Genomic DNA, 14,873 nt, shown 5'->3' on the forward strand with positions numbered 1-14,873 from the left:
AGTAAGAACCCCCAAAATGTTTAAGTTTCTGAAGTCTTGGGTTTTGTCACAGAAAGCTATTTGAATTTTGTATTCTGTTTCATAATTAATACTGTTTAATTTAAAGATGTTTAACATGATTTAATTGCTTTGTAAAACTGATATTCCAGGAAGGGTATCGTGTCTACCCCGTAATAAACATGCACCGCCCCCCTCGCACATGCCCAGACCGCATGCCCCGGTTTAAAAGGCCGAGTTGGGGGAAACCCGCCCATTAGAGCTTTTGTGTTTGTAAAGGTTGTTTCTTTGCTGTCTAACCTCGCCAGACCCAGACCCCAGGCTGGCATCCGTCCACCTGGGTGAAGTGGAATTACCTGATTGTCAGTGTGTCGGTGTCTCTTGCAAAGCTGCCATCCTTTTCTGTTGATTCTTGAGGTGGATTTAGACCTGGTCAGTCTTGGCCATCAAAAAGATTCCTACAGGATGAAACCCGTTTCATTCCCTAAGTTATCATTTTTTGGAAGATCAAGTTCTTGGCCAGGAGTGCACTACGTAGTTTATCTAGGTTCAGATGTGCCGAAGGTGACAGCCCAGGATCAGTCATTTCCAAACGCCTGCGCTGCTCTGGGGCAAGGCTTTTACCTGTCCAGGCAGAAATAAAGATGATATAGTGTGTGTCTCTCATAAAGCTAAGTTTATTCAACTTACAGGTCTATCTATTCTAGGATTGTCTTTTTTGGTATTAAAATATCTTTTATGATTTGTTTAAATGTTCCTATTTGTCAGTTAGGGTGGTAAGCCAATGTCAGTCTTTTAAGATTCCTTGTGAAATTTTACTGGTCTGTGAAATCTGAACCCCAGAACATCATTTTAAGCCACAAATCCCAGATTTGTACCTTGTTTACATTTGGAATTACCACATAATAATTCAGACAATTTATGTAACTTAAAAGTCCATTTTCTATTTCCCTTATATGAAATGTCCAGAACAGGCAGATCCGTAGAGACGGAAAGCAGATTGGTGGTTGCCAGGGGCCGGGGGAAGAGAGACTGGGGGGGGACTATTTAAAGGGCGCGTGTGTTCTTCTAGGGTGATGAAAAAGTCTTGAAACTAGAGAAAGGGGTTAATTGCACAACATTGTGAACGCACTAAATGCTACTGAACTATGCACTTTAACATTGTTAATTGTAGGTTTTGTGTGAATTTCTCCTCAACTTTTTTAAAGCCATTTTATTCAATGTTGTAATTATATATGAGCCGGAAGGTGGGAGGGGGGTGTATCAGGTTATATGAATCCGGGTGAGCACAGGATATATGCTTACACACACAGGTATATATTATTAATTTGTATCTCTAAGCATAATCATTAGAAGCTCACTAGGTAGACAGACTTTCTGCTTTGGGACAGCAGAAAGGTTCGTGTTGATACTCCACTGAAACGCGAAGGTGTTCTTTATTCTCACCTCACAAACGATCCACATTCTCCAGCTTTTTGCAACCTTTCACCCTGGAAAGTTGAAGTTTTGAAATCACCTTCAGGAGAAATTGGAATAAAGTTCCTCTTGATGCTCTGTCTGGTGGCTCTGTCTTAGTGTTTACTGGGACGCCAGCCACCAGGCTGGAGGCAGTTGGCAGTGTTCTGTCCTGTAACCCTTGAAAGGGGACCGTGATTTGTCCTCCCCTGCCCCCAAAAGAGAATGGAGGGAAGGGAAAGACCCTACATTATTTTTAAGTGAGAAGAACCCTTATTATAAATTCTGAGTACAGCGTAGTAGTTGTTGTTGTTTTTTAGACTTTCTCTCCTTGATCGGTCCAGAAGGAAACGCACAGGAGGGAAACTCTGGGTTAGGGCCCCGCCTGGACTAGGGGTTCTGGGGCAATCTGAACGCTCACCACTGTTCAGGTTCCTTAGTTTCCTGAAGTAATTGAGCTTGTCACCTTGCCTTCATTTAAAATACTGATTGTGCTTTACTTTTAACAGTTTCAAGATCTCATAATAAATAGTCCACGAAGGTGGATTTGTTTTAAGGAAGGCGATTTTCCACCTAACTTTGACTTTATGTTTGTAAATGTGTTGAGTTTTGTCGGTGTTTAAATGGTTTTCCATGCGTCAACCCTGATCGCAGAGGGACAGTCCCAAGCACGCTGGTCACATGGAGGAGGAATTCACACATGGCTCCACCACCGTCACCACCAGCCCCCCACCCTGTCACCCTTTAATGTTGCCTTCCAGTTGTGTTTCCCCACGAGCTGCTAGCCGCTCAGTCCCACTTTGTTGCTTGGCGCTTGTCGTCGGGGTGGTTTTTTGCTTTGCGGCATTGAAATTGTAATTGAAACTGAACACTGATGTAGCGTCCATGGTGACGAAAAAGAGAAGTTTCGGAAGCCGTTGCTGTTTTGTCCTCTGCTGCCACAGCTGATCGCTCAGCGTTCTGGCCTCGTAAGAACTAGAACTGAAATTAGGGCATGCATGGTGTTATCTAAACCTCAGATTCTGTGAGTATCATTTTGTGAAAAGAGTACCATTTTTGTAATGAAAACATCTGCTTTGTGCAGGCCTATCGCCAAGGCAGAAGATCTTAATTAGATAGCGTCCCGACTCAATGGAAACCTGAAGTGTGACCCCTAAAAATGCCAACTGCTCTTCCACTCATTCTCCAAGGCTCAGAAGGGTGTTGTCCATAGGAGAGAGAAAATGTCTAAATCCATTAATTCAGGTTCGTGTTACCAACTCATATTCTACCACCCCTGTAACATTTTACACCCGTGAAATCTTCAGTTATCACAAGTGGAGGTGCATAGGATTTATGAGCTGTACATTGCTTCCTCAAAATGAGAGCAGGGTTTCACTGAAACTAACAAAGGGCGATCTACCTCAGAACTGTAAACAAATTCTCAGTTGTGACTTTGAAGGTTCTGACCTGATTTGGTCCTGCTTTGAGGCTGACGACAGCTGAGGGTTAGCCCAGATCAGCGTAAATCAGAGCAGCCAAAAAGTCACCGGAGCTCGGGCTTCTGCTGGGACGCCCCTGAAGGGAATGCTGTGCAGGCTCTGTGTGTGCGAAGCCTGTGTCTGATGAAATGGATCACTTCTAGCAAAAGGTGTTTAGTTGAGGTTTAACATAACTCTATTATTCTATTAAAAGAGACACATGTTTTCTGTCGAGTTAGGTCGAATTATAGCTCTTCTATCAGATACTTGAGTTTAAAGGTGTAAATGGGTAATTCAAGTCCATAAAGCAAGGAACGCAAAGATAAACAAGAGGCTCTGCCCTCAGGGAGTTTGTGGTCTGAGCATAATTAGAAGTAAACATCTGCTGGGGAAGCGCAAATGAAAGCGGCCCCAGAGCTGCATGGGGCTGCAGGAAGAGAGGATGATGAGGTGCCAAAGGGGCATCTGCCAGCCGGCTGGGCTTTCCGCAGCCGGGATGGGCTGGGAGTGTGAGGGCGACCTGGCAGAGCAAAGCGCGGGAAGGTGAAGAAATGCAGGGGTGCAGGTGCAGGGGTCAGGGTTGGACACGTAGCTATACTGGGGCCTTCTTGTAAATGTGTTCACCCAGCACACGTTTCTGAGCACTTTTGTGTCATACCTGTCATACCAGGTGAGGAATATAAAGGTAAACAATCCAGGTGCATACAACTGCAAAGCCCTGTGATAGGGTGGTAGTGGCAGCTCTCCAGGGTGTGAGCAGCCCGCAGGAAGGGCACCTTGCTCAGCTTTGGTGGTGTTTGTCTTGTTTGTTTTACCACAAATGAAATCTGAGCCTTCTTGTTGGTGTCTGTGATAGGTTAATGTATAAGACGTGCTTGCATGTTTATATAAGACATTTTATTGTTTAAATTTTGGCTACTTCCAAAGAAGAATTTGATAAGGCCTAAAACATTAGAACATGTGCAACAGTATATTAAAGAAAAAAAGTTATTAAAAGCCAGTTTGGAGGGCCAGTTCAACCTTTGAATGGAGCTATGTAACAGTTTCAGAAAAAAATGTATGCTACTGATGGCCCAATGGGCATAGCATCTTTTTAAGCTTCCTTCTAGTTTGTGATGCTAAAACCAATGCAAAATGCACAAAGGAAGGTGCTTACCTTCCTGTTTGATTTGTGAGGTGGGACATGCCCACCTTATTGTAGTCATTTCCTTAAATAAATAGAAGAATTCGTCTGTTACTTACACTGGTTAAAGTTGGGTTTAATTTGTCTGAAGACATTCTTATTTTAGCAGCAATATTATGATGTAGATTTGAAGGCAAAACCTAAAAGAACGAATTGATTGCCTGGGATAGATGGAGAGATTCTAACACCGGGTTCCTAAATAAGTCTTTTATTTATAGAACCAAAGACTGGAAGGGGGTCAGCAGAGGCTGAGAGGAATTGATCCCTCGGTAAGAATGTATGATAGGGCTTGAATGATCTTGCTTCTCATTCAGGACCGTAGAGGGTGACTCCAAAGCATGCATTTTGCTGGGTGGTAAGAGTCAGCATAGAAAACTGTGAACCAGCCGAAAGAGGGTTTCTGTTTTGTTCTTCATACGGTGGGTAGCCCAGGATGCCTCCAAGTATGGTCGGTATGCACTGCTGGTGGCACAAGAGATGATTTTGAGTGAACATTATTTTAAAAGTTATACATTGATGAATATAAAAATATGTAATTAGCATGTCAGATCCACAATTTCTTGGATTATTGTTGCTTAGGACAGGGCTTAGAAAAAAGGGTGTGTCCATTTAAATAAAAACACCAAGTAAACGATAGCACGACTGTGCACACATGTGGCAGGTATTGAGGAGGTGTTTGTGAACGCCTGAAGCACAGAAACCCTGGGATGGGCCCGCTGAGTTCATTCCAGGAAGACTGTTCCAAAGAGCCCCCCAGTCTCCCGTTTGGTTCCAAACACAGCGGCCCCAGTGGAGCCGGACTTGGAGCCTGCAAGGTCTGGGTTCCGGCAGCCCTCGGGGAAGGGCACAGCGGCACAGCTCACAGCTGTCTGTCCACTTCCGGCCGCACTCTGGCCTTCCCTGCCCTCTTCCTCCACCTCCTAGCCTCACTGTCACTGCCTCTTTGTGCCCTCATTCACCGGGTAATTTCTCTGCATCTCTCTAAGCCTTTGCTCAGTGGTATAGCTCGAGTGAGTTACTTAACCTCCTGAGTAACTTTCCTCATTTGCAAATTGGGAATAGTAACATTTCTCAGTGGTGGAATAGTTGTGGGTACTCAATGAGAAGGGGGTGTGAGCGCCTGGCACAGAGTCTAGAACGTACTAAAACCCGTCGTGTTAGCAGCCACGGTGAGTAGTTCTGCCCGGTTCTTCCCTTGTTTCCAAATTCATATCCCAACTACTGAAAGCTGATTATTGGTACTTCACTTTTCAGGGGAAGAGCTTTGACTTGGCCAAAACGTTTCCCTGGGATCAAGTTGTTTACTCTTGGCCCAGGCTGCCTGGGAGTGGGGTCTGGGTGTTAGAGAAACCTGCAGCCTGGGTCTGCCCCTGTGGCCGACAGTGGGCCTGCGCTGGGGTCTTCATTAGCCAGAGAGGCACTCAGCCCTGCTGGCGCCGAGGAGTCTTGGCCAACTTGGTTTGACTGGAGCAGATGTTTTAAGAAGATGGGGTTACTGCAGGTCAGCGAGGAGATTCCTGGACTCTCGAAGTTTGGCACAAGTTGTTACAGGATCGGAAAGCTGCCTAAAAAGACTAATTTAATTATCTGGCGTGATAATCCTTCAGAAAGTACCACCGTGGGTAACTAATCTTAAATTTTGCGTTCATTCCTGGCTCTGATCATCTAGCCCAAGGGACCCCTCCCTTATGTTCATTTGGTTTATTTTGAGAGGACACAGTGTGATGGAGTGAGAGGACCTGAGTTTGAGTTCCATCTCTCCTAGCTAACCATCAGGGCGACTGACTCTTCCAAAACAGATTTCTCACCAAATTGTCACAGGGATCACGCAGCAAGATGTTTGTAAATACGCTGTTGGAAACATCAAAGTACTATAAATACGTTTTTGTTTTGAATTTTCTCTCTAATGTGGCTCAGAGTGCTTTGGTTTTGACTTCCCATCTGCATCGAATCCAAAGTTTAAAATGGTCTGTTCCTCTGATTGACCAAATATGGTCCAGTCAGGACGGTTGTGTCACATGCAAAGGGTCACCTTGTCCGCCTGGCCAGAGTGCAGCGACTGACATAGCCCCCAGAAGCCTGTCTGTGGGACGGGAAAGCCCTTGTCTCCGTCCAGCCTTCCTCGTCTCTGTGCTCAGGCCATGGAGGTTGTGTGTGAGGTTAGAAACGGTGACAGAGATACTGAGGCCAGTTTCAGGAGGAAGTGGTCTTTCCAATCTGGGCCCAAAATAGTCTTCTCAAAAAAGGAGAAGAAGAAAGATCATGACATTAAGTTAAATGTCACTTGATTAGGCATTCAAGTGCGGCTGTTGACGTCCCACAGGCCACCAGTAATTAATCTGAGAAAGTATTTCCCTCTCAAGTTGAGGTGGTGGTTCTAGTAGAAATTCTTTTCCCAGACTCACTGTCTCGTAGGTGAAACTTCAGAGCCCCATTGCCCGTCCTGGCATCCAGGTCTCTTAAAACTGTGAGGTCATATAATGCATGCTTAATGCCCAAGCTGCTGTCAAGTTGCTTAGGGGCATTTATACAAAGGATTTATGCATTAAGATACCAATTTGGTCTTACCGGGAATCTGGTTGGAGATTAGAGCAGTGACTTTATTATATGCTGGGAAAAATCAGAAATTAACCCTCTAATACCCTCTCCTCTCCCAAAAAGCCATGAGAAAAAGTCCTCAAATTTTGGAAATTCACTTTCTTAAATACAGCTCACTTGTGAGCACATGATAAAAAAGCCTCAGAGGAATATTAGAAAGTCTGGCAGGGTTTTCTATTTTGCTTGCCTTTCTTGCCAGAGTCCTGGAGAAGGATTTTACTTTTAGGAGTGTGTTCAAAGCACATTCACAGTAAGCGGAAAATGCAGCCTCTGTCTTCAGGGTTTGGGGTCTGTGATTGCAGCCGGATTGATGGCCCCAGCGCTGTTGCTTTTGATGCGGCGAGCACAGCTCCTTGGCCGGGGCCATCTGAGGAAGACTGGCAGGTGCTGTGACAGCGGTGTTCTGTGGCCGCGAGTGGGAAGAAGGGGGTGGGGTGGGGGGCCTCAGGGGCGGGCACTGGCTGAGAGCTGGTGGGCTAATTACACCAGGGAACCCTTGAGGGAGTGACTTGCAGCTTGGGGCACATTTTGCAGGTGGCTGAGTATTCAGGAGAATGCGGTAGGAGGAGGAGTGGATGCTCTGGATGTTTAGTTGGTGGTAATGTTATTAGGTCAGACTTGGAGTTAAGGCAGAATCCCAGACATCCGACGACTTGTTTAAAGGGTTCCTTTGTACATCCCACCCTCTCGTCTAGGATATGGGCTAATGGGGAACTTGGCCTATGTCAAAGTTATTTATATTAGGCACCACGGATTTTAATTCACAGGTTTTTTTTTTGAGGAGTTTTTAAGGTCTTAGAAATAATATTTTGTTAAGGTTTGCAGAGACTGGGTGACGGACAGAGTCTTTATCTTGAGCAGGAACATCAAGGCCTTGATTCTTCCTGTAAGGAGCGGGCAGCATGTAGGGACCAGCCTGGGATATTTGAAAGGGCTCCTGGCCAACTGCATGGTGCCAGTATGGACAGAAGTGTCCCCTCACAGGCATGCTCCTTGTTCCCACAGGCCTCTGAGAGGCTCTGGAGCCACACTGCCTGGGCTCCGACACCAGCCCTGTCGCTTCTGAGCCTTGTCACCCCTAACCTCTGTGCGGATCTGTTTCCTCATTTGTGTAACAGGATTCGTGGGCTTAGAGGAGTTATAATAATACCTGGCACATAGTAAGTACTCAGTAATGGTAAGCTATTAGTATTCCTTAAAAGAGTTAAAAGTGAAGATAGTATGGAAAATTAGCAAGATAAAATACAGTAGGAAATTAGATTTTCAAAAGTGTTTAAGGACATTTTTCAGTCCCCAAGCAAAAATAAATAGGATTAGACTCCCAGCAAAAAAGCATCTAGAATGCTCCACGCAGTTGAGGCCAGGAAGCTGGACAGGATTTCAGCTGAACTGTGGGCGGAGAGCTGGGGATGGAAGTCCCCTGACCTGCCCGCGGAGAGAGAGTGGCAGCCAGGCCTGACTGCGGCCACAGGCAAAGCCTTCCCTTCTGGGCTGCCGACCTGCCAGCTTGAGACCAGAATCGCAGCTTCTAGAATCATGCACACGCTTACAGCTGGTTTTATCATTACTGTAAACATGTCATTCTGTTATTTGGGAAAGTTATACTTCAAGGATTATATGTCAAGGGTCTGAAGATAGTTCTTTTCCAAAATACTATTTAAACTGAATAAATTTATTTAAATATAATCCAATGTTAAATGTCTGGCTAGGATATTGCATACATTTTTCTAGACTAGCAAAATTTAAGGATTATTTCCATAATTTTTAAAGTTACATTTACCCTTATATGTATACTACTGTATATAACAAATTGAACAAACATGGTTCTTCTAACTTCTTTAAATCCTACAGTGAGATGGGTCATACATAAAAGGGTATTAAAAAGAAATAGGATGTAAAGATATGTTAGGCAGATGCAAAAAAACCCAAGTCATAACATTAATAGTGGGCAAAGTTGAAATCAAGGCAAAATAAGGTTCAGTGAGACAGGATTACTTCACCACCCCAAAGTGCACAGTGCGCAGGATGGCAGAGCGACCGTGAACGTACGCGATTTACCCAGGTGGTTCTGTGTCCAGAGCTAGAAGGACTGCAAGACAAAACTGATAAGGGGCTTCCCTGGTGGCGCAGTGGTTGAGAGTCCGCCTGCCGATGCAGGGGACGCAGGTTCGTGCCCCGGTCCGGGGGGATCCCACATGCCGCGGAGCGGCTGGGCCCGTGAGCCATGGCCGCTGAGCCTGTGCTCCGCAATGGGAGAGGCCACAACAGTGAGAGGCCCGCGTACCCCAAAAAAAACAAACAAAAACTGATAAGGCCGGGGTTGGGGCAGCGGGGGTGGAATGTGCCTGGATGGCCCTACCTGTCCCAGATCAGGTGGTGACTACAGATTATCATGGTGAACCAGGGAGACTTCAGAAAACAAGTGCTCACAAGGTTTATACATTTAACAAATAATAGTTCGCAGAGAAAACCTCTGCAGGGACTTTCCTGGTCGTCCAGTGGGTAAGACTCCGTGCTCCCAATGCAAGGGGCCTGGGTTCAGTCCCTGGTCAGGGAACTAGATCCTGCATGCCGCAACCTCTAACCTAAGACCCGGCGCAGCCTAAGTAAATAAATATATAAATATTTAAAACAAAACAACAAAAAAACACCTCTGCAATTTTCAACAAGTTGAAATAAGTAGAAACCATATTCTCTCATCACAATGCAATAAAAATGGGGATAAATGCAAAGGTAGAAACCAGGCCTCAGGGCAGAGAGGGCGTTTGTTGCTGCTGGCGTGGCCCTGTCTGGATCTCAGCACCACTGGCTGCTCCTTAGCGTCCGCATTTAAGCCCCGAGTTGTCTCCATGGACAGGCCTCCCCCGCCTCATCTAACCCATCACTAGGGTTTCTTCTTTCCTAAACTCATTTTGTTTATGAGGTGTTGAGATCTTGGTTTTACTTGCTTGTCTCCCTCACTTGAGTGAAACCCATAAAAGCAGGCCCTTCCCTGCCTTTTGAAAGCTTCATCCTCAAATGAACAAGTTGGTAAAGGTAACAGCCGCGCTACAAGGACTGTTTATAAGCGCATCCCGTCTATTGTCTGTCATCGGCACTGTCATCATCCTCGCTGTACTCTTGGGAGGGCGAAGCACAGGCTCGACACACTGCCCAGGAATGAAGGACAGGGTTGGCCAGGCCAGCTGTCTCAGGCCTGGGCTCTCCCACCAGAGCCACGGTGCCTCCAGTGAGTGACTGAATGAAACAAGGTGATGGCTTACGGAGTTGATGTGTGACACGATTATTAAGTAAGGATGAGAGGAAATCACTTAAACGCTTAGAAAGAAAAGGACCAAGATAAATTAAAGAATTACTGTCTTCTCTAAAGACAGAAGCAGAAACAAATGAATCAGGAAACTGGGGGAAAAGGAATGAAACCCAAGAGCTGGTTTTGGAAGGAGGGCCACAGCAACGAAAGGAGAAAGGAGAGCGGAGAGATGCTTCTAGCCAGCCTGGTGGGAAGGAGAGAATCGTGATGTTAACAGGCCAAGGAAAACAAATGGGAACATCTCAATAAACGTGAAGACGGCATTCTGTAAAATTCAACTTTCGTTCCCGATTTGTCGTTTTGTTTGCTCTTATTTTAACTTTTTGAAATAATTTCAAATTTACAAGTTGAAGAATGGCACAAAGAATTTTCTTTATCAAGTTTCACTCATTTGTCAACATTTTGCCACATTTGCTCTGCCGTTTCTCTCACGTGTATATATTTATATTCAGTGACCTGGGGTGGGGGAGTCTCACCAGCCCCTCTCCTCCTTCTGGGCCCTGGGTCCGGTTTTGCCTTGCTCCCCCAGGAGGCGACCTCTGGTGCAGGGCTCATCTCTTTGGTTTCTGTTATCTTTTCTTGTTGATCCTATAAATCCTCACTATTTTGTGAGCTTGTTGATGCCTTTTATATATATATATATATATACATATTTTTAAATTTTCATTTATTTTTGGCTGCGTTGGGTCTTCGTTGCTGTGCGCGGGCTTTCTCTAGTTGCGGCTAGCAGGGGCTACTCTTCCTTGTGGTGCGCGGGCTTCTCACTGTGGTGGCTTCTCTTGTTGTGGAGCGCGGGCTCTAGGCGCACGGGCTTCAGTAGTTGTGACACACGGGCTCAGTAGTTGTGGCTCGCGGGCCCTAGAGCGCAGGCTCAGTAGTTGTGGCGCACAGGCTTAGTTGCTCCGCAGCATGTGGGATCTTCCCGGACCAGGGCTTGAACCCGTGTCCCCTGCATTGGCAGGCGGATTCTTAACCACCGGGCCCCCATTGTTGCTTTTAAACGGCTTTTTTTTTTTTTTTTTGCTTTACGCGGGCCTCTCACTGTTGTGGCCTCTCCCGTTGCGGAGCACAGGCTCCGGACGCGCAGGCTCAGCGGCCATGGCTCACGGGCCCAGCCACTCCGCGGCATGTGGGAACTTCCCGGACCAGGGCACGAACCCGTGTCCCCTGCATCGGCGGGCGGACTCTCAACCACTGTGCCACCAGGGAAGCCCTTTACTGAACTTTTAGTGAGGTTTTAGAAGGAAGTAGAACTAGGTAAATGTGTTCCATCATTAATCATAAAGCATTTTTGGTCACGTTATTTTAAAAAAAAAAAAAACACCATGAGAAGATTTATTCTTATTAGAAGGTTCGATTTGTTAAATTGTAGCACACGTGGACAGTGAAATTCCAAACAATTAAAGATATGTTGGTCTATTTATTGATCTACAGGACATTCTTGACAGAGGGTTGAGTAAGGTAAAAACAGGAGCGAATGAAGCATGGTCTTCAGTAGCTCAGTCATTCACGTCAGCACATCTGTGTGCGTGGAGAGCACCCCCCGCCCCAGCAGGTGTGCGCCAGAATGCCCACAGTGCTGCTCGCTGAGCTTGCCTTCCTTGTGTTGTTTGGATTTTATTTATCCTACGGTGAACGTGTGTTATTTTTCTGAAACCAGAATTCTTCCGAAATGTGTAATACATGTTGACCAGTGGTCGGCTGTATGCAGAAAGGTTTCACGTGTAAGTTCAGGCCCTTGGTTTCTTATATGTTCCTCCCTATGGTGCCCGCTTATACGTGACCCATTCTAGAGACCTGTTGTATTTTCATCTTTCCGCCCTCTGGGAACTGCTGCCAGCACCCTGGTCTTTGAGAGAAGCACTCTCCCATAGTCTTACAGAGCCAGAAAGAACCTTATTTTTCAGAGGCAGAAACTGTGGCCCAGAAATGCCAAGCAGCTGGTCCCAAACGGGGCACAGCAGTGTCTCCTGCTGCCCCGGTCTGCTTGCCGCTTTCCAGTTTAACTTGCCTCCTTACGCGTGTAAGCTTCAAGTAGCACCCCTGCCCCTCAGAAAACCCCAGCTCCACCGTAATCCTTTATAAACCTTCCAAATTTTAAGCATATTTTTCCACTCAAACTCCGTTACGCCACAAATTGATAGTCTAAAACGTCCATGAACTCATCAGGGAGATTGGCTCCTCCATGACCCAGCAGGCACATGGGTCATAATTGGATTTGGGGTCCATTCAGCCCCTCTCGGCCAACAGTTAAGTAGCTGCCCTTGCGCCAACACTGTTCTGAGAACCAGAGCAGCAGGGCACGGCCGCGGTGCCCTGTTCGCCAGAACTTCCATGTAATCGCGTTACGCACAACCAGACACCGTCAGCCTGAGAGTCGTCCTTTGTTAGGTGCAGATCTAGTTGCTGAGTGCAGTGCATTAGTGGCCTGCTTGGAGATGCCTGGAGAGGATGAAAAACGTTGCTTCCGTAACAGACATTTTTTAAGGGTAGGAGCATAAACAAGATTGAATGATAGAAGCTAACAAGTCACTGCATCTGATGAACAGAAACCAGAAACCAGCACCGTTTACTGAGGACGCACTCCCTCTCAGGCATCGCTCTAGCACGTCACGTCTGCTAATTCACAGCCACCCCACTGGGTAGTTACCCCATTTCCCAGTTGAGGAAACCAAGGCCCAGAGGGATCAAGTATTCTGCCCAAGGTCACTAAGGTAGTTACAGGTGGAGCTGGAATTCCAGCCCACGTATTCTCACTTTCCACCCCAGTTCTTAATGCCTTTGTTCTACTGCTGCCTGGTGTCTCGGGGGCTTAATAAATATCTGCGAAGTGGAGGATTCAAAGTTAGAAACTAAGGGGGCAGCTGTGCCTAGTGATGACCTCAAGGTACCCCGAGCAGCCGTTGTCTTGATTTAACTATAAAACTTGGACCATAAAGAACTAGTCTTTGGAAGTACCTTGTTTTCCCAAATGGCACCAGCTCAGATCACCAAATTCAACTGTGGCTCCAACATTGGAGGACAGGGACAGCTTGTCCAAAGGCCACATCCTGCCCCAGGTCGGGCGAGTGCCCTCGGTGTCCAGACAGGCGCTTCCCTGGGGGTACGTTATGGTGTGCTCCTTTCTAATAAAGTCCTTCTGGTTTAAAATATAGAAAGCAGTCAAGAATAGAGGTTTCTCAGGGTCGAGAGAGGGAAGGGCCTGCCAGGGGGGACCAGGCAAGGCCGACAGGCAGACAGGGAGCAGATGCCCAGGCGGGCAAAGGACCGAGAGCTGGCGTCCTGTCTGAAAGGAGGGGCACCTCATCCTCCCCACCCGGCCATGCCTGTCCTGCCCCGAGACACGGAGGCTGCAGCTGCCTGTTCGAGCTCCCCGTGTGGCCCCTGCGACCGCCTGCAGCTCTGCCCCTCGCCGTCCCCACAGGCGGGTCGGGCTCCTCTTCCCAGGCTCAGGAGCATCTCACGCGGTAGCCAGGCGGAGCCCTCCTTAGGCCAACAGGTTCTCCCCCTCGCCAAACCCTGCATGTCAAGAAGATAGGAACCAAGTAGCAGCAGCATCTCGATTTGCCATGTAAGTTGGGATCAGCTATGCAGAAAAGGATCAGCTAAATGTCTTTCAACACAGAACACAAGAGTGTTTCTTGTTTTAACTAATAATAAAAAAGTCCCATATTTGGTGGCATGTTTTTCTCCAAGGGCAAGTGAACCTTTCGGTCAACGCCTTGGATGGCGCACTAAACGCATTAGGCTTTAACCCGAGAAGAACGCCCTGCGCAGGGGTGTCGAATCACTGCTCAGGAGCACCTGCGGTTGTGTCCTTGTCCCGTCGTTAGTTTTCGTGGCACATTCATCGAGCGCCTGTGGTGTGCTGAGCGTACCGCGGAGGTGGAGGATGCTGTGCCCGTCTTTATCAACATGGTCCTCCCCAGATGAGGCCAAGTTCAGTGCCAGACATCAGAAAGCCCCTGGGGAGGGCTTCCGCTCCATGTCCCTGGAGGGGCGTGGGCCACCCCCGCCTTCAGAGTGCGCTGAGCCTTGGAGACGGGGCCGGGGCAGGGGGTATCGTTCTTCGTCACTGGCCGGTAACCTTACCATGACTGGCCTCTGAGCAGGGATTAGTTGATGGGCGGGTGAGCTGAAGACTGGAACCCAGCACAGGTAAACATCAGCACTAATTAATTAACACTAGACCTGGAGGGATGGGGTGGTGGGCATGTGAGGAGGTGAGGAGGCTGGCGGCTCCTGCGAGGGGGAGGGGGGTGTCCAGCACCGCTCTTTATCTGCTTCACCTCCCCAGAGGGTGGGCACACAACACACGCGCACACGGCCCCTGATTTCGTGGTTCCCGGCGTCCTGGTGCCTGTATCACTTTAGAGCCCTGATTCCCGGGCTCGTTCTCCACAGGACCTGGCACACGGGCCTTCAAGGCTTATTGCTTGCTGCAGCCCTGAGCCAGACATACGTGAAGAGCCCAGAATCCATCCTAAGAGAACTCGTTTCCAGAAAGAACCGCTCATATCTATTTGAGACACAGAGAAAGGAAGTAGAGAACACAAATAAAAACTGAAAAGACTCTATGTATTTTTTCAGGATATCCTTCTCACAACTCCACACTCTTCTATCTGCTGGTAAGCATATTAAACGTTCTGCAGCCTGCCTTTGGCCATCTCTTATTTGCGAAATGTAGTGAAAGCAGTTTTCCTGGAATGATGCCCGCCCTTGCACTTTAGGCAAGAGCTTCTCCATTGCCAGAGCTGTCGGTCGGCAGGCGCAGTGGTGGGGTGTGACGCTTCAGCAGGAATGCCAGCCTAAGTGAAGGATGAGGCGATACAACCAGAGGTGCTGGACGTTTACTGATTTGTACTAGTGG

The 14,873-nt window shown here is 47.4% G+C and overlaps 1 protein-coding gene across 15 annotated transcripts in view; it reads left to right on the forward strand.

Annotated features, from left to right (window-relative positions):
* The window catches only part of PPP2R5C (protein phosphatase 2 regulatory subunit B'gamma), a 131,895-nt gene that overhangs the window by 52,044 nt on the left and 64,978 nt on the right, over positions 1-14,873 (forward strand). Inside the window, exon 2 of one of the 15 annotated variants that reach the window (XM_033420397.2) lies at positions 2,537-2,697. The exons of the other annotated variants lie outside the window; for them this stretch is intronic. Within the exon in view, the coding sequence (XP_033276288.1) occupies positions 2,676-2,697 (22 nt within the window). The 5' untranslated portion in view covers positions 2,537-2,675. The remainder of the gene's footprint in view (positions 1-2,536; positions 2,698-14,873) is intronic. 15 annotated transcript variants of the gene reach the window in all.

The sequence above is a fragment of the Orcinus orca genome, chromosome 2 (genome assembly GCF_937001465.1).
Source record: "Orcinus orca chromosome 2, mOrcOrc1.1, whole genome shotgun sequence".
NCBI classification, from domain to species: Eukaryota; Metazoa; Chordata; class Mammalia; order Artiodactyla; family Delphinidae; genus Orcinus; species Orcinus orca.